The sequence below is a fragment of the Antechinus flavipes genome, chromosome 3, assembly GCF_016432865.1.
Source record: "Antechinus flavipes isolate AdamAnt ecotype Samford, QLD, Australia chromosome 3, AdamAnt_v2, whole genome shotgun sequence".
Taxonomy (NCBI): Eukaryota; Metazoa; Chordata; class Mammalia; order Dasyuromorphia; family Dasyuridae; genus Antechinus; species Antechinus flavipes.
In genome coordinates this window covers 597,952,448-597,971,664 of record NC_067400.1, presented here as the reverse complement: position 1 = coordinate 597,971,664, position 19,217 = coordinate 597,952,448, and the positions used below count along the sequence as shown (strand labels likewise).

The following is a 19,217-nucleotide window of genomic DNA, read 5'->3' as shown; positions in this document are numbered from 1 at the left end:
AATGATCTACTTAAATTTTTAACTACTTTGATCAAAAAATATGAAGAATGAGAATTCACATAATATGACAACAGTAAAAGGAGCTTCTCAGTCTGCTTTGGAAGAGGGTTGCTTGAGCTAGACTAAAGAGGACAAGAACCAATAAGTAATATCCCTCAAAATGTCTTGAGCAGCAACACTCCAATATCAAAGACCTAAGCAAAGTCTAACTTATCTCTGCCTGTGTGCCCACAGGTACATATATGCTCATATATCTCTTCGCAGCTCTTTTTCCTCTCAGCTCACTACTCATTTCTTCCTCTGACTCTCTATTATAACCTAACATATGTAACAGATTTTTTTTTTACTATATTCAAATTTTTTTTACCACATTCAAATTTTACATTCTGTTTTTAATGCTATTTCTGGGCCATAGCTAGCCAGGAGGAGGCACACCCTTAAATGACAAAAGGACCAAGAGCAAGGAAAGCCCAGAGCTCCTACTGAGTCTTCGCTCCAGGCACTGAGCCAGAGATGCACTCAGTATATTTTGGAGTCCCACCATTACTGTCATTCTGCTTGTGGAGGTGGGAGGCCTCCAGGTACTTTTTCACTTCCGATCAGGTTGACCTGGCTGGTCACAATCTTATTCAGCCCTTTTTTTCCCTGAGCCAGATTAGCTGCATTCTGGAAAACTGGAGTGACACCCTCCTTCCCAATCACTAAGATCCAAAAGTCATGACTTACCACTTCATCTTCAGTCCAGCATTTCTCAATCAGTTTGGGCACAGGCTTCTTCACCAAGCGTTGGAGGGCTTTTCCAGCATCATAGTTGCTTTCATGTAGCTAAATAAAAAATAAAAGTTTAAGTCAGCAAATTATATTAAGCTAACAAACTACAGGCAAATCAATAGGGGGATGCTACCTGCATTTGCAGTATCATATAACATAAATTAATGAACAACAGTGGAAGTTCATCTTTATAGATTTTCTATTTCAAATTGCCATCATCACTTTTATCAGTATAAACTGTACCTTTCCTTAAAGAAGCAGAAGAGTAAGGGGGAAAAAAGTTAAAAAAATCAGAAAACATATATTCTTCTCACGCTCCAAAGTAACCTAAAACGCAAAGAAAACATATCATTTTATGAGGTATTAGGTTTACAGATAAGAGGACCTTTGCAAAAATATGCTACTTTTGGTACAGATGAAGAAGAAATAGACATCCAGGTGGCAGAAGCCAGCAACAGCCAGGATAGGAAACCAGGCATTTCAATACAAAATGCCACATGCACCCTGGTATGCTATCAGTGTGGTCACTTTAAAGGTAGATCATCACATGCATTTCTCCTTCAAGGTCTCAATTTGTCATGGAGGCTGTGCCAATGTGGTAGATCATCAAGCCAAGATGGTGAAAGAAGTGATAATTTGTGGTTTTGATTACACAGAATGCTTTATAAAATTCAACCTGAGAGGGTCAGCCTCTAGGTCAGATCATCCATTTGTACAACATTCAGTTCTTCCAAACTTCCTTATTATTGAAAAGGATCAACACCTTCTTCCCAGTTAACAGGTCCCTTACCTTCAGAATCTTCCTTGACTGTTCATTTTCTCTACATATGTTAAAATCCCTGCCAAATATTGTTGTTTCTATTTTCACAACACCCTAGTTCAGGCCTCTCCCCTGGATTCCAGCAATGACTGGAATATGAGCTACCAGGATTGAAGATTTGCATTATAATAATTAGCATAAAGACTTTTAATAATAAATTAACATTTACATATACATCAAGTTTTGCAAAGTATAAATATTTTTACAAGTATCTTCTTTGACCATCACAACCATGCCGGGAGGTGGGTATTCCATATAACAACAGATAAAGAAACTGAAGCAGCTAGAGGTGAAGTAACAAAGTCTCAAAGGCTGATTTGAACTTAGGTCTTCCCCACTTTGGATACAGCTCTCTATTGATCTCTATCAAATGAGTTAAATTCTATAAAGCCTTTTGCACACCTTAAAACACTATGCAAATTCTGGCTACTATCCACTACACTAGTCTACAAAAACCATTGTTTTGGAAATTATAGGAATTCACCTCTCTTAAGTGAAGGAGTTGGTCTATCACTTCTAAGATTACCTTTTCAGATCCCAATCTGTATGACTTGTGATTTTTTTATAATAATTTTTTTTAAACCAATGAGGATAACCTTGAAAGAGGATTTATTAAACTCTGGCATTCCAATTGCTAGGGATCAGAAACTTTCAGACAATGTTACTCTGAAGGAACCCATCTTTCAAGTGACTGACACTGAGCAAAAGCATGCTTTCCAAGAGAAAAGAGAAGGGACAATATTTCTAGTTGACAGAAGAGCAGAAACAACTGGAAAAGATATCAAAGTACTACAGGATTTGAGAAACATTAGTTTTGTTTCTTCTTTTAAGTCTCAGAGTACATCATCTAATGATGTTTCTTCAATTTTGTCAACTAAAAAAAGGCGAGCTGCTTTTTGTTATAAAGAACCAAGTCTTGCGAGAAAATTGAGACGAGAAGAGGAATTTACAAATTCTGATTTTGCGGATACCAGACTTAAAAAGTCAAAAGGAAGAAAAAAAAAAGAAAATAAGGAAAACCCTCAAGAAATATTTTAAACAGCCACATTCATTAATTTTTTCTTTTGTTTTTTTTTAACATAGAATGATACATTTTCCATTCTTAAGATTAAGCAATTGTATATAAAGTAGCTGTTTTCTGATTTTGCTATTTACAAAATGGTTTTGATCAAGACAATCATGATATATAATTTCATGTTTTTGCTGTTTCTCTAAATAAAGTCAGATTATTATAGAAATACGAGATCCATTGAAATATTTTTGTGTTTTTACAGCTGACATGAAAATGTTCTGTTTTAATAAACTGAATTTTGTATTGGAAAAAAAAAACCAATGAGGATGGTGGAATCATCCCATTTTAACTACAATAACATCACAGTGCTTCAAAGAGAAGTGAAAATGGTATTATAGAAAACAAAGTTGGAAAAGGAGAAGGAAAAAACTGCTACAGAAAAGAACATCTTTACCATAACAAAAGAAAGACTGGAAATTTCTTAGTGTTTTAATGTTTGTTGGCTTAAAGGATTTCATTTGATACTTTCAATATAGCTCCCAAAGCTCTTTCAAAAAGACATAACATAGAACACTGAATTCTATGAAGTTGTGATTGTTAGTATCCATCAAGGCATAGAATGAGAATACCTGGCTATCAGAGATGTTTGCTATTCTAAGAGAGGAGACCTAGAACAGAGTATAAGTCAAAGAGGTTTGACTGGAGGTTTTCCAAATGTTCTGTTTGCTAAATGTATCAAGCCCTAGAACACTGGTGGGCCTCCTAAATGACACTTACAATCAATGACACCTACAATCACTCAAGAGCTTGGCTTACCTGGAAATCCAGAAGAAACTAAGTAGATGAAAAATGCCTCATCTAGATCAGCAGTTCTTAAAACTTTTAACCTCAGGATTCCTTAAAATGTTCTTATGAACTCAAAGAGTTTTCATCTATGTAGATTATGCCTATTGATATTTACTGTATCAGAAACTGAAATATATTATTATTATTATAAAAATAGTTTTGATCACACAGACCTTCTTAAAGAGTCTCAGGGACCAAGAACCACATTCTAAAAACAACTAGTCTAAACTATGACATACATTTTAGTGCACAACACATAGGGTTTGAACATCTTGAATGGATAATGAGCTGGATTGCTTTTGGGAAATTGCCAAGTACTTTTAATGATGACAGGTTTCCCCCTAAAAGAAAAATCCACTCATTTAATACCAATATTTTTCTGTTGATAATGCAAGGCTATGAGTCTTGGAATATTATAGCCTCTGAAGAACTAATATTGAGTGTCACATAAAGGACAATAAAAAGGTATATGGCACAAGTAGTCTGCTCAATCCACTACAAATAGGGAATTCAGCTAGAGAAGTTGCATAAGCATGTTGGTTAAAAAGAGAATATAGACTGGTCAGATAGCAAGAGAAGGAGGAAAAGTTCTGGGCAGTTCATATGTCTCATCAATATCCTCACTATGTCAAAAGAATCTAAGGAAGTACTCTTGTACATTAGATAGACTGGACCCTTACAGCAAACTTATAGTGAAACATGGAAGAAAGATGCACAGGATGGGCAAGCATAGATGGATGATCACATCCATGGGAGGAACATCCACATACAAGCAGAGCCCCATTGGAACACTACAATATATTCCTCACCAGTAAAGAAGTGACAAGATCTCTTAAAATTATTCTCCATTGTGGAATCAAGATGTAACTATTTTAACTAAAAATTGTCATTAAAAACTCAATTGTTGTATTGCACTGAATGGCTGCAACAGGTGATCTTTGGAGACACAGCTTGGGCATTTAACTTGTAAATCTGTATACACATCCACCACTGAAAACCGGAGACTATTCTCCAAGAGCTCCTTCTTTTCTTTCCTCAACACAACCCCTCAGCCATCTCTTTATCTGCTCCTTCAACCCTATTTCACATGAAGTGGTGCTGTGGCAAACATCTGTGACATAAGAATATACTGTCCTCTGCAGCAGACTAGCCCTTCTATCATGACTAATACTTGTCTGTCCTCCAAAGCTCTGTCATCGGTCTTTTTCCTCTTCTTCCTCTACACACATGCTTTACTCTAATCATATATCACCAAGTACCTTCTGGACTTCTTGAGCTAGATGAAGGAATCTAAAGCTCACGATGTTCAAATCAAACTCATCCTTTTCCTCTGAAACTCTTCCCCTTTCTTAACTTCTCTGTTATTGTTCAAGTTAGCAAAGACCCATGCTCATCCCCTATGTTTCATTCCAGTTTCATTCCATATGTCCAATTTATTCCCAAATGTTGTTCTTCATGTAGGATTCTTTTCTCTCCATTCGCACAGCCACCACACAGGCACAGGACCACATCACCTCCTATGTGAACTAGATTAATAGCCTATGGGTTGAAATCCTTGCCTTAAGTCTCTTCCTATCCCACCCCACTTACCAAAGTGTAAGTCTGCCTTTGCCCTATGTCTCTGTCTGTCTGTCTGTCTCTGTCTCTCTCTCTGTCTCTCTCTCTCTCTCTCTCTCACACACACACACACACACACACACACACACACACACACACACACACACACACACAACCTCCAACGGCTCCCTATTATTTGCACAGTCAAATGTAAAATCCTCTATTTGGCATTGGAAGCTGTTCACAACCTAGCTTCTTGCTAATTTCCCTTACACTTTATTGCTCTGAAAGGTGCTCTTTGACCATGAATACTGACCCTCTTGCTATTTTTTAGGTATAACACTCCATCATGTTTTGTCCTAGTTGTGTCTCTTTTAGGGCTGGTCCATGTTTCTTCTTATGTCTACCCAGATCAGAATAAAGTGCCTGGCACTTTCCTAGGTCATTTTCTCCATTTGTTATCTAGGTTCACTTCCCCAGGTATGTTTTATGGGAAAAGATAATTAATGTTTTCTTTTCACAGTGAAAATGAGTTCTGAAAAATAAGACTAAATATATTCTAAAAGTAAGGCATACAGACTATTCCTATTTGGAAATGATATCGAAAAACAACTTTACAATAGGAAAGCTTAAGCTAAGCCTCACATCTCTTCACTCCATCACCTTTAATCTCTGCAAGCAGCAAGTAAGAGATATATTAAGATCTGGCACTATTAATCCTCCCTGGTCTTGCTGTAAATTAAGAAAAGACATCACCTATATTACATAACCCAGGAGAAGTCATTGCTTTTAAATGCATCATATCACAGATAAAGTTTGCAGTGTTTCAAGAGGATATCTGCTTAACCATCTGCTTCTGTTGTTCATCAGCTTTATCACTGTACTTTCACACCCGTGGATGCAGGTCAGACGTTATGGTTTCTAAATCTGTAACCATTTCCTAAAATAAAAGTTCTCATCTCTCTTTTGTTCTGTCCCTTATGCTTGAGCAAATGCTTTCCTATAGATTCTTTTCTGGTTCCTGTTTGCTCAGAAATGCTCTGGCAGTCACTACTTCAATCAGTAGGAATGGGCCTGGGTGGGGTCAGAAGCTGCAGGTACCCAGCTCCCTCACATGTGTTTCAGAAAACATTTATTTCTTGTTAGGAATAATTAGATGTTTACTGACAATTCAGTACTATAGTTTATGCAAAAAGACCTCAAAACAAAACAAACCCAAAAAACAACAAAACAAAATCTCTTAATGACAAAAGCTAGAGAATTTTTATCTGCTAGCCTAAAACATTAGTAAGCATTTTTTCCCCTCAATCTTTTCCCCTGAACGAATCAATCTAGAGCAAACTATATTAAACTGGGGAGATCTGAGAATTTTTGCCTTCTCAGGAGTCAGAAAAACTGACATCTATAATTTGAAGTAGAAAAAAAATGGGAATCAAAAACATAGATCTTATTCTCTAGACTATTATCTATCCATTAAAACAACCTTTGTGTCTTAATTTCTTCATCATCAAATGGATACACTTCTTAGCTTTATTATGAGATGATTGCGAAATTAAAATTAGATGGCAAAAGCACTTTGGGGAAAAAAAAAACTTTTTCAATGTAAAGAATCGTTTATTACTAAAATGTTCTTAATTTAGATAAAGGGTCATCACCTCAGAATATTCCAACAACCATGGGAACTGTATGAGGTGAGGGTAGCGAATGATGACTCGCATATACTTATATGAAAATTCTAACAAACAAATGGCCTACCACTCTTCTGAATGCAGTTCGAACCAAATTAAAATGTAATTGGGAAGTATTTAAAAAAAAATAAAATTGCAAGAAAATAGATGTTAATATATGGTTTACTCTGTCAAAATGCATCCTACATGGATCCTTATGTATGGATTAGTGGTCCTCATTTCTGAGTCTGACACTACTGTACTAACCTGTCTACGAATAGTACAACGGAAGGCTCTTACTACAAGAAGAAAAACCATTTCTTCATAATTGCCAGTGTTAAATCTGTTTCTCTCACTCTGCCTGACAGATCATTCTCTTGTTTATTACTCTCAGTAATTTAATATATATAAGTCGTTTACTGGCAAGTTACTCAAAAGAATAAATAATACCTAATGATGACTGCCTACAGTTTAATTAACTCATGATTGAACTTTTCACAGTATTGCTATAAACATTAAATTATTGCCTTTCTACAGAGCTGTCATGGAAGAAATCATTGTATTAATTGTTAACCTTGCAACTAAAATAATTCTTCAAGACTGCAGATCCAGAATCACATACATGGATATAGAAGAATCAGCCTTAACTCCTCTTTTAAAATGTATAATTTTTATATAACTAGCACAAGGTCCTAATTTAAATAAAAATCAGAATGAGCACATGTCCAAACACCTCATTTGTATTACAACATTCATTAGTCATTAAATAGTTCAGAATCTTTGAAAAATCTGATTAGCATAAACTCTGCATATTACCAGCAGTTTTCAAGTTGCTGCTCTGGCTTCTCATCTGAGCTGCCGTTTTTTGACTGCGTGATGTTGCAAATAAATTTTCCTTTTGGCATGGCTCAGCTGTCAGGCACCTCTGTTCTATAATGAACCCATGAATTACATCTCCCTGGTCTGACATTTCTGGTCTCGCACATCAAAATATTGTTCTTCAATTGTAATTTATAACTTAATTTAAATGTCCCTTTGACTGTGACCTTTTTAGATCAAAATGGCATTGCATCTGGCAGCTTCAACTCCAGCAAGGCATCCTTTGGCAATTACAGTCATTAGAATGGCTGTAGAAAAGTCTATCTGAGGTAGATGGCATAATATTAAATAACTGGAGCCCATTAAGATCACTGTTGGATTTCTCAATCTTTCCTACAAATTTTGTTTCCTATACATTGGAAAAAACTGCCAAAAATCCATCTGGATCTTTGTGGTAAAGAACAAGGGAAGGAGTACCAAAGAAAGATGCAGTCTTCCCCATAACTTTTGTCTATTTAAGCTGTACCTGTCACTTATCTTGAGGAAAAAGCTCTCTTCTTTTCCCTTAATATGTCAATGCTCAAAAAACATTCAATATAACCCTTATTTCAGGGTCAGTAACAACACATGTTCATTCATCCCCTCAACTTGACTATAAAAGGAGAGTTCAATTCCAGGGCAGGGACAGAGAAGAAGGAACCATTCATAGCCTAGAAATTATGGTGATATAAAAACAAAAGACATCCAAAAAAAATCTTATATATAAAAACAAAAACAAAAATGACTAGTGGAGAAAGAAATGCTGACTCACTATGACCAACTAATTTTTTTTTAAAAAGGCTTCTAATATTAAATATTTAAATATCCAAGTGAAGATTATTTAAACATTTCTATGAGTGAATATTTGAACATCAAAAATAAGCCCCTAGAATGGCAAACCTTGAGACATGTAGAAAAATAGAAGCAAATCACTTAAGGTAATTTTTTAGAAGATATTATTAAATAATCACTGAACACAGGCTATCACTTTGATGAGCTGCAGACAGATTTAAATGACCATAAGAAATTTATCATTAAATCTCGGTACCATCTAGTACCATCCAGTGGTACATTCTTCTGGACTAACTAAATAGGTTTTCTTTTTCTAAAGGTGAGAGTAAAGAACATTTGATTCTTTTAATGGTGGTATAAGGAAACAAGTACAAGGAAGTAATGGAAAGCAGTGGCAATACTTGGATACAAAACATGCTTTCATGTGGGCTTTCATTTTATTGAGTATAAAGGAACTCTTGTTCTTGCAACAGTCCTAAAAAGCAATTCAATTTGATGAGGTAGCTTTTCAGAACTGGTTAATGAATCTAATCTTACTTTAAAATTTTAAATAAATGCTCCATTCATTCACTCACTATTTAAGGTAAAATATAATTTATCCATGTTCAGTCATTTACACTCAAATCCCTGCTTTCCTAGAAGCACAGAATCCTAGAGATAATGGTTTCCCACTCAATACAAACATCTCTTTTCTAGAGACAACCAGGTATTGCTCAAATATTTTCATTGGCAAGGGGGGTCAAGGCTCAATATTTCACAAAAGCAAACTGATCTAATGTAAGATGTTCAAAGTATGAGAAAATGCGTCTTTTATGAAGCTGAAGTGAATCCTGCCTCCCTGAAATGCCCAATCAACTGCAGGTCTTGCTTATGCCCTCCAGAGAAGGACTGAACTTGTGGGCATCCAAATTGTCTATCTTAGATTAGAAGCTCCTGGAGAACAAAGACCTAGCCTAACTAATTTTGAACCATAATGATGTAAATGCTGCATGAAAAATGGTACTTAATTACAGCACTGTCCTCATTAAAAACCATCATCATTTCCATTTCATATGATAGATTATGTATAAACAACCTCAAACTCATGAAAAATGTAGATAATTATCATTAGTATATAGACAGGATGGCAACTGGAACAAAATCTGGCAGGATGAATTTTTTGGTTGGAGGAAAAAAAACTATAAGGGAGAGACAGGACACATGTAAAATATGTCTACTTTCAAAATAATGTTACACAAGGTTGAGGGAAGAAATCTTTTGTAAAGAAAATTAAAACTTAATTAGGAAATCCCATTTTGCAAAATTCTCTAATTTGACATACTGACCTCCTTCTATTTTCATTAGGTATCAAGTGGCCGATCTTTCCAAAGAGATATTTGTGCTAACAGCATTCCTCCATAATACTTCCTAGAATTAAAACTAGGGTTTCTTAATCTAATCCCAAATCCAAGCCTTTTATTTTTATTCAGATCCTGTATAATCTGGTTTTCTCAAACCAGCAAATACAGATTTTTTAATTTGTTGATTGTAATGTTCTTCTCTAAAATATAATGTTCTCTGAGAGCAGGTTTCTTGGGGGGCTTCTGGAAGCAGCCTTAGTTTCAGTTCAGTGTAATCATCCCAAAATGCAGCCAGGAGTTAAAATCCAAATCCTTTATTGTCTCCTTCAAAATAGCCTAGTTAGTTTTCTTAGAGGCCTATCTCTCTCCTTGGTTCTGAGAGCTCTTGCCGCTAGTCCTTTGTCTCTTCTAGCTTCTTGTCTCCTTCACTTGGGGCTTGGCTAATTTTCTGGAGGCCTTCCGGATCTTGGTTTCAGTTTTCTCCACAGGACAGCCTGCCACCACGTCTGTCTTCCTTCGTTCTGCCCGACTGCCATCGCTGGCCTATGAATCTCCTTGACTGAATCCTGGCTTGTGAATCTCCCGGAATCAATCCTGGTTGAGGCTCCTAGCTTATATATGTTCTCTTAAAGGTGTGAATCTTGTAGAACTGTAGTAAGTACTAAGTACATCTAGAGGACTGTTAAGCACCCTGCTAAACAACCATTGTCTCTATCAATTCCACTGACTTAACACCTTATAAGAATTCTAACAGTTGATGAATTGTTTCCTTTGACACATAACAAAACCCAACTACTTTTTTCACTTTAGCATAAAACTTAAATAAAAATCAAATACTATTGCTAGTCTCAATAATAATAAAAATGAGCAGAAAGATATTAATTTTTTGCCTAAGTTGCACACATTAATAACTAGAACAAAATAATTTGAATTCGTTTTCCCCTTTTGCATCAGTAACTGGAGAGTAAAAGCCAACATAAGAATCTTATATTTTCAATGCATGAACATGAAACAGGATGCTAGCTTTCTTGACATAAATGTGAAAATGATTTCCTTATGGATTAAAAGTCACGATCTGTAGTATGGTCCAAGAGGTCCACAGGAGAGACACTAACGTGGGTAGCAATCAAAAAATTGTATTTTACTTCAATATGGACTTTTTTCTCTACATAATTCACCCCCCCCCAAAAAAAAAAAGATGCACAAAAGCAATATAATATTTGAAACTGTCCCCTCCTTCTACTACACCAGAGCTTTTAAACCATATATCATATATCATATATTAGTGGATTATTTTTTCAACAAAATCTGACATATCAAGACTACAACTTACAGGGATTCAGTTTCCTGGTTTCCTGACCAGGTTCCAATGATATACAACAATGAAGTCAGCATAATAGCTCTGTAGATCTTCAACAGGTGTCTCTTTATCTCTGTAGACTGTGGTTGTCAGTCTAATTTCTCTTCTCTCCCATACTTTCCTTTGCAGTCTCCGAAACACTGAACTAGCTCTAGCAAATGCATGTTTCAACCTCATTATCAATGTGTTCATCCCTGGAAAGTATACTGCCAAGATACATGAACTTATCCACAGCATTCAGAACTTTTGTCATTTACTATGACTGATGGTTCCACATGTGGATGGTGTGGTTCTGCCTGATGGAGGACCTATGTTTTCTTGATGTTAATTGTTACAAGAGTGGTAGCTTGCTTTGATTCCATGACTGTCCTCATTGAAGTTGTTTGACAACATGGCTGAAAACATCATGGTAAAAAGCCTTATTTCACTCTATTGGTGATTGGGAAAGCTTGCCCATTTCCACAACCTAGGCAAGCATGCCATAATATAATTGACTTAGTGATGAACTTCTCTGGGCAACCAGATTTTGACATAATTTTCCATAAGTTCTCACAACTGACAGGCCTAATAAAGGCCTTGGTTAGATCTACAAATGTTGTCTACCAGACCTCTGTTCTACGCCTATTATTTTCCAGAGTTGCCAGTGCCATGCCAAGAAATCAAATAGCAGGGGCAGCTAGGTGGCACAGTGGATAAAGCCTCAGCCCTGAAATCAGGAGGACCTGAGTTCAAATTTGACCTCAGACACTTAATACTTCCTGGCTGTGTGACTCTGGGCAAGTCATTTAACCCAAAAGAAAGAAAGAAAGAAACAAATAAATGAATGACTGAATTAAAAAAAAAAAAAAAAGAAATCAAATAGTTTCCATTTGCATTCTCTTAGGGAGTTTCTGAAAATCACCTGGCAGGATAAGATATCAGACACTGAGAACCTTTCTCGAATTAAACTGCCGAGCATTCAGGCTCTACTGCAGAGAGCACAACTTCATTGGGCTGGCCACTTTGTTCAAATGCCAAATGTACACTTGCCAGAAAAATTACTTTAGGGAGAACTCATACAAGACAAGCTTCACAAGGTGGCCAGAAAAAGCCATTTAAGGACTCTCAAGGTCTCCTTCGAGAGCTTTAGAATTGATTATATGACATGGGAGACACTGGCACAGAATCATCCAACAAAGTAGCATGGCGTGCACTCATCAGAGAAGATGCTATGCTCTATAAGTAAAGCAGATTTGAATTAGAGCAGAAGAAATACAACATATATGCAAAATTAGAAAATCCACCCCAAGTGTTCATAGGGATGATTTATGTCTGCCCTGTGGCAGACTATTCATTTTGCATTCAAATGGATCTATCAGCTATAGTAGGCTATAATGTTATGGAAAACAGTAATGTCATTTTGGTCCTCTGAAAAAAGAAGGAGAATACCCAACCAACTACAGAAAATTGTTCTTATCTATTCAGGTCTTTGCAAGATAACTCAAACTCATTCACCTACCACAATTCAATCTAAATTTCTTAGGCTACTGTGAGGAACTGATCTCTGACAGCATTTTATTATTATTTTTAATTAAAGCTTTGTATTTTGAAAACATATGCACAGATAATTTTTCAATATTGATCCTTGGATAGCCTTGTGTTCCAAATTTTCCATTCTTTCCTCTTACCCCCTCTTTTAGATGGCAAGTAATCCAATATTTGTTATACATGTTAAAATATATGTTAAATCCAATATTTGTAAACATATTTGTACAATTATTCTGATGGCAGAAGAAAGATCAGATCAAAAAGGAAAGAAAATGAATAAGAAAACAAACTGCAAACAACCAACCAAAAAAGTGAGAATGTTCTGTTATAATCCAAACTCAGTTCCCACAGTTCTCTCTCTTGGTATAGATGACTCTTATCACGAGATCATTGAAACTGGCCTCAATCATCTCATTGTTGGAAAGAGTCACATTCGTCAGAATTGATTATCATATAATCTTGTTGCCACGTACAATGATCTCCTGGTTCTGTGCATTTCACTTATCATTAGGCCTCTCTGAAATCATCCTGCTGATTGTTTCTTATAGAAAAATAATATTCCATAACATTCATATACCATAACTCATTCAACCATTCCCCAACTGATGGGCATCCAATCAATTTCTTGCCACTACAAAAAGGGCTGTCACAAATATTTTCGCACATGTAGGTCCTTTTCTCTCCTTTAAGAGCTCTACAGGATACAGATCCAGTAGAAACACTGTATGTACTCTGGGTATTTACTCTGACAGTATTTAAATGTACTGGTTAATCAATTATCCTACTAACTTTGAAATGACTGAAATATAGTTTCCATAACTGCATGTCAAAACTGCTAGACAATATCCTCTTGAAAATAATCTTCTAAGATAAATGTATGCTTTGCCTTTCTAAACAATTTCAGAGAACCGTAAAGTTGGACCAGTCAAGTACTCCATCACAGTCTTTTTGGCTCCTGGGCACAGTGAGACATTTAAAAATGAACAGGATTTATCTCACTGGGTTGTTATTTATTTAGCAGTAGAGATATGCAAGTCAATTGTAACTAATATAGTAATAACAAAAAAGACCCTTTATGGAATAAGCTTGCTCTACTAAAGACACAGTAAAGTCTAAGCAAGAAGTAGGGCTTGTTCACAAGAATTTGTCAGTAATCTCTAGCATATACTTAAAAGAGTTTTCTTTGGTTTTCATGTTTGTCTGTAATAAATGAAAAAGAAAATCTATTCCTCTAGCAGGTTAAGATACATAGTAATTTGTAAGGGTGACATCTCCCAAATACTGGAATTTTTCAAAGTTGATATAACTGCCACTTTGTCACTCAAAATGATATGATAACTGTTTTCTGAAAGTACAGAATAATCTTATTAGCAAAAGGAAACAGCACTTAATATGTCTTATACCTGGAAAATCTCACCTAGTCACTTGGTTTTTTAGAGAAAGAAGTTTTCTATCGCATTGGAAAATAATCACAAATTGGCATATATCATCAGATGCTACAACAATCAATTAAAGATATAGACCAACTCTGAATTTTTTAGCCATTTATATCACCTCCCCGTTTTATCATAGCAATGGTGGCTGCTCCCTGCTTCTCTACAGAGAAAAGTTGAAATCCTAACAAACTGGGTTTTATATGCAGGAGTTATCTTTTCTTCTTAAAGACAAAAGGAGCCTCAGAAGAAGGGAATAATCACATGTGGAGATAGCTAGTATTCCAAATGAAAAAACAGGTTGATAAATATACTAGCCCTTCCAAGCATAGAGAATCTATTAACAGAAGCTGCCCTTTTAGGATATGGACTTGAAAGAATCAGAAAGTAGAATATCAAACTGATAGTTAACTGTTCCTTCCTTATAAACAAGGACTAGAATAAAAGCATGTAATTTAATCAAGTACTATTAAATGATGGATATAAACACTGCTGTTTTACTTAGTTCTTATTAGGATGATTATTAAATCTACTGGTATAATGCTTGAGGGAAGAGAGAAAAATGTTATAGTGTAAAAAATAGAAGACCAAAGTAACACATCTCCTTAGTCTACCATGGAGATGATCAATGAGAGAAAGTCACCTTTAGCTTCCGTCAGTGCTAGAAATGATGATGTTCAGCATCCATTACCTTTGAAATTTTCTATGGATTGGCAGATATAGGACACCAACACACTACAGCATAGCAAGGACAAATCTGCTAATGCTGATGTTTAGAAACCTCCATTTCAGCAGTTTTGAGAATTTTTCAAAATAAACAGCTAGGCAACATCCAAATATTCTGTTCATAAGACATTTAAATACCATTCCCTGTGATCAACATTTTCTTTTTAAGAAAAACTGGGGCTGTATTCTTTTCATTCTTACATCTGCTGAAGAAAAGAGACAACACTAAATAGTGAACGTGCAGAGTACCATAGCACAGCACCCAGCGGAAGTCTTGATTGTTTCCACTTCAATTCTTGAAAATTAATATAAACATTTCCTATATTCTGGGTATTAATTTAAAAATTCAAGTAAGGTGTTTAGAAGCAAAAAAGTACTCTCAAATTAAAAAATATTTAAGCCAGGAACAAATCAGTGAAAAATGCAAAGAAACAAAGGAGGCAGGATGTAAGTTTAGCTTTAGAAATTTTGTGAAAGTGCGTAGTTGTCCTCTTTTAATTTATATGCTATATAAATGTTTCATATAGTGAACTAATTTTTAGTCTTTATGCATACTACAGAAATGAAAATCAATCCTATTTTTAGTCAGAATATACTTTAAAGATTAGATTTTAGGGAGGAAAGAGTAAAGGTTGATTGATTATTTCTATTAAAATTATGATTTTAAGAGGCTGGAGAATGAAGTATAATATGAGATCTTATTTCTCCAGAATAAAGGGGAAAAAAAACCTGGTTACCAAAATGAAAAGAGGATCTTAAATAGGAAATGCTTGGCAACCACTGAACTAGACTAAGCCTCTCTCCATTCTATAGCACAAAGGAAAGGATGGCTCATTAAAATTTAAGTCAAGTTAAGGAAAACATTAAGGATAACCAGTATGATCAATGCAACTTGCAAGTTAAAGGACTGGCCCAAATTTTATGAAAAATAAGATACTACTAAATCAGGTTTTTGCTTACATATCTTTATGAACTATAATTACATGTTGAGGGTATCTTCAGTGGAATTATCAGCATCTCAAAGAGTAAACTAGCTTAATTCAACATTTATCCAACATTGACATATACAGTGTTACTCAGACACAGAGTAAATGAACATATTTTCATTTACTCTAGACAATAAAAAGGTTAATTAAAAGCATATTTTTTTAATCCAAATCAAATATCCCAAACATAAGTCATCAATACATGACATTTTGGGGGGGGCGGGCAGGGAAAAAAAATGGATTCCCAAAGCATAGGCAATGGTTTGGTGATCAACTTAATTATCTCAAGATGGTGATAAAAACTCACTGTCTTGGGGCCCACTCAATCTCAAGAGTAGGTCAAATACTGATATATACTGATAACTTCTGAAATTCAAGGTTAACTATCTTCTTTTTCCTCTTAAAATTTAAAAAAAATTTTTTTTCAATGTTTAACAAAGCACAAAGATTTTTTAAAATTTAATTACAAAAAAAAATTTTAAAGCACAAAAATTTTAACATTTTAAACATATTTAACATTGCCCCTTTACTGCAATAGAATCATACAGAACAAAGATATCAAATACAGTTGGTTGTGGCCCATATCACTCCCTACTGGGGTGTGAGACCAGATTAAAATGTAATTGGGAAATATTTAATAAAACAATAGAAATACAAGAAACAAAATTAACTCAATATTCTGCTTACAGGGAACTTTATATTCAGATTAGTGGCCATCCTTTCTGAGTGTGACACTAATGATGTACAGTAAATATCCCTTAAGTTGTTAAAAGGAAAGAAAGGGATATTAATTATTTGGAACATGTAAAACCTAAAAAGCACAGTGTAAAAGCAAAGGACACCAAAAAAAAAAAAAAAAGCAAATAAAAGCTCAATAGTCAATGATCACTTAGTGGAGAGGCAAAGTATCTTTTGTATCTCTCATAATATCCTATGGTACAGCATACCATAATAATTAGCATTCATTCCTGAATTATTGGAGCAATGTTCAGTTTTGCAAAGAAGTTATCTTTAAAAAGGCACTTTAATAGGTAAACTTCAGTTATCTTGAAAATCTTCTTAGGAAGAATTCCTTAGCCTTAGTTCTGTTTGTTTTTTGTTTTTTTTGTGAGACAACTGGGGTTAAGTGACTTGCCCAATTTCATACATCTAGGAAGTATTAAGTATCTGAGACTGGATTTGAACTCAAGTCCTCCGACTCTAGATCCACTCTGGCATCTAGCTACCACGGGTTAATTATTTTTTATTAAATTTATTTTAAATTTTATTATTTTTTTATTATTAAGGCTTTCTTATTTTCAAAACATATGCATAGTTTTCAATATTCATCCTTGCAACGCTTTGTGTTCCAATTTTTTCCCCTGCTTTCTCTCCATCCCTTTCTCTAGATGGCAAGTAAACCAGTATATTAAATACGTGCAATGCTTCTATACATATTTCCACAATTAACATGCTGCACAAGAAAAACAGAATAAAAGGGGGAAAAAATTAGAAAACAAAATGAAGCAGACAATAAAAAAGTGAAAATACTATGTTGTGATCCACAGTTTCCACAGCAGTCCTCTTTCTGGATGTAGATGCTTCTCTTCATCACAAAACCATTGGAACTGGCCTGAATCACCTCACTGTTGAAAAGAGCCACAACCACCAGAGAACTGATCATCATATACTCTAAATCTTAATCAATATTCTCTGATGGAAATGGAAATGGCAAACCACTCTGGTATCTTTGCCAAGACAACCCCAAAATGAATCACAAAGAATAAGAACTCATTGAAAAAATCAAGTTTCTCATGCATAGCAGAAGTCTAGAGAAAAGGATACCTCCTCTGTGATTCCCTCAACACTGGAAAGTGGATCTACAAAGAGGAAGTGGGGGCAGGAAAGGGAGTACAGAAGAGGAGATGGTAGAGATTTAAATAGAACCAGCATGATCCAGGGAAAAGAATGCTGGACCAGGGATCTCAAAACAAACTGAGCCTTTCTGCTAGGCTAGAATCCTGGGTTTCCTCTTCTCCTAAGTCAAGTCAAGACCTTGTCCTCCCCTCTTTCTGCTCCAAAGATATGATCTTGTGATGAGTGAAGAGGGCTGGAGAAAGGAGCATTGCCCAAACTAAGTATTTCCAGATTCATGGGAGATCTAGCATGGACAGAACAAAATAGAGAAAGACAACAGAGGGAGAAGACTCACTAACATCTTAGTTGAGTGGTAATAATAATAGACTTTATAAGGCAAGTAAATATTATCCCTACTGGTTACAGAATACAGAATAGAAACATCATAGCCACAGAGCTAGAGGCTGTCAATGTTTATTGTATATAAGTACCAAGATACTTTCTTCTGTGCCAGTTTCAACATCTGGGATTTAAGATGCTTGGTCAGTTAGATGTTAATATAAATACCAGAAGGTATGGTACTTGTTATTTCTGGATCCTTTCAGTAGAATTCACAATACCATACATAGAACAGGTGCTCAACATATCTGTTTTAAATGAATAACTGATTAAAGCCTGGTTTCCCAAAAATTCCAGATTCATACTTAAGAAAAGGCTTTATCAAAGACTTAATAGGCTCAATTGAAAGGACATTTTATAAAAAATGTTGTTGGGGCAGCTAGGTGGTGCAATGGATAGAGCACCAACCCTGAAGTCTGGAAGACCTGATTAAAATGTGGCCTCAGACACTTAACACTTCCTAGCTGTGTGACCTTGGGCAAGTCACTTAACTCCAATTGTCTTGGCAATAAATAAATAAATAAATAAAAGCCATGGTCAAAATAAAGTATCTCAGTTCTCTTAAATATGAAGACAATCACCTGAAGAAGTCTATTCAAAATAAACTCAGGAATGAATTTTATGGGGTTTTGTTAACTAGAGCATTTAATTCTCATTTAAAGAGAGAAAGGAAGCTTGAAGTTTAAAGCAGACAAAGCTGTAAAACAGATAACAAAAGACCCTTCAAACTTTAAATAAACATCAAAAGGTAAAGCCTGTTGTGCTGACATACCACTCTATTTCTTATGCAGTATGAAACAGTTCTGATGATTATCCCCTTACAACAGAATTTTAGATTTGGTGTAGCTAGATTCACTGTCCTTTGTATTTTTTTTCATGATTTCCATTGATATTCTTGCCCTTTTGTTTTTCCAGATGAATTTTATTATTTTTTCTAGATCTATAAAATATTTTTGGCAGTTTAATTAATATGGCATTGAATAAGTGTCATTTTATATTAACTTAGTCTTCTTATGAGCAATTCATGGTTTTCCAATTGTTCAGATCTGTTCTTGTACAGATTTTATATTGTCTACATTTATATTCAGATCTTGTTCAGGTTCTATATTGTCTACATTTGTATCAAATGGGATTTCTCTGTCTCCTGCTGCTGTGCTTTGTTGGTAATGTGTAGCTCAGAAATAGTGAGGAGTCATCATTTAAAAAAAAAAGCTGAAGAGATCTATAGGAGCAAAGCAAAAGTTTATTGAGAAGGAATGCCCTTGGATCAATGCTCAAAGTCCTTCA

General features: G+C 35.1%; 1 protein-coding gene across 4 annotated transcripts in view; it reads right to left on the bottom strand.

Annotated features, from left to right (window-relative positions):
* Positions 1-19,217, bottom strand: part of RERE (arginine-glutamic acid dipeptide repeats) — a 577,800-nt gene that overhangs the window by 146,420 nt on the left and 412,163 nt on the right. For all 4 annotated transcript variants that reach the window (XM_051988633.1, XM_051988634.1, XM_051988635.1 and 1 more), the window contains one exon: positions 727-825. In XM_051988633.1, the coding sequence (XP_051844593.1) occupies positions 727-825 (99 nt within the window). The remainder of the gene's footprint in view (positions 1-726; positions 826-19,217) is intronic.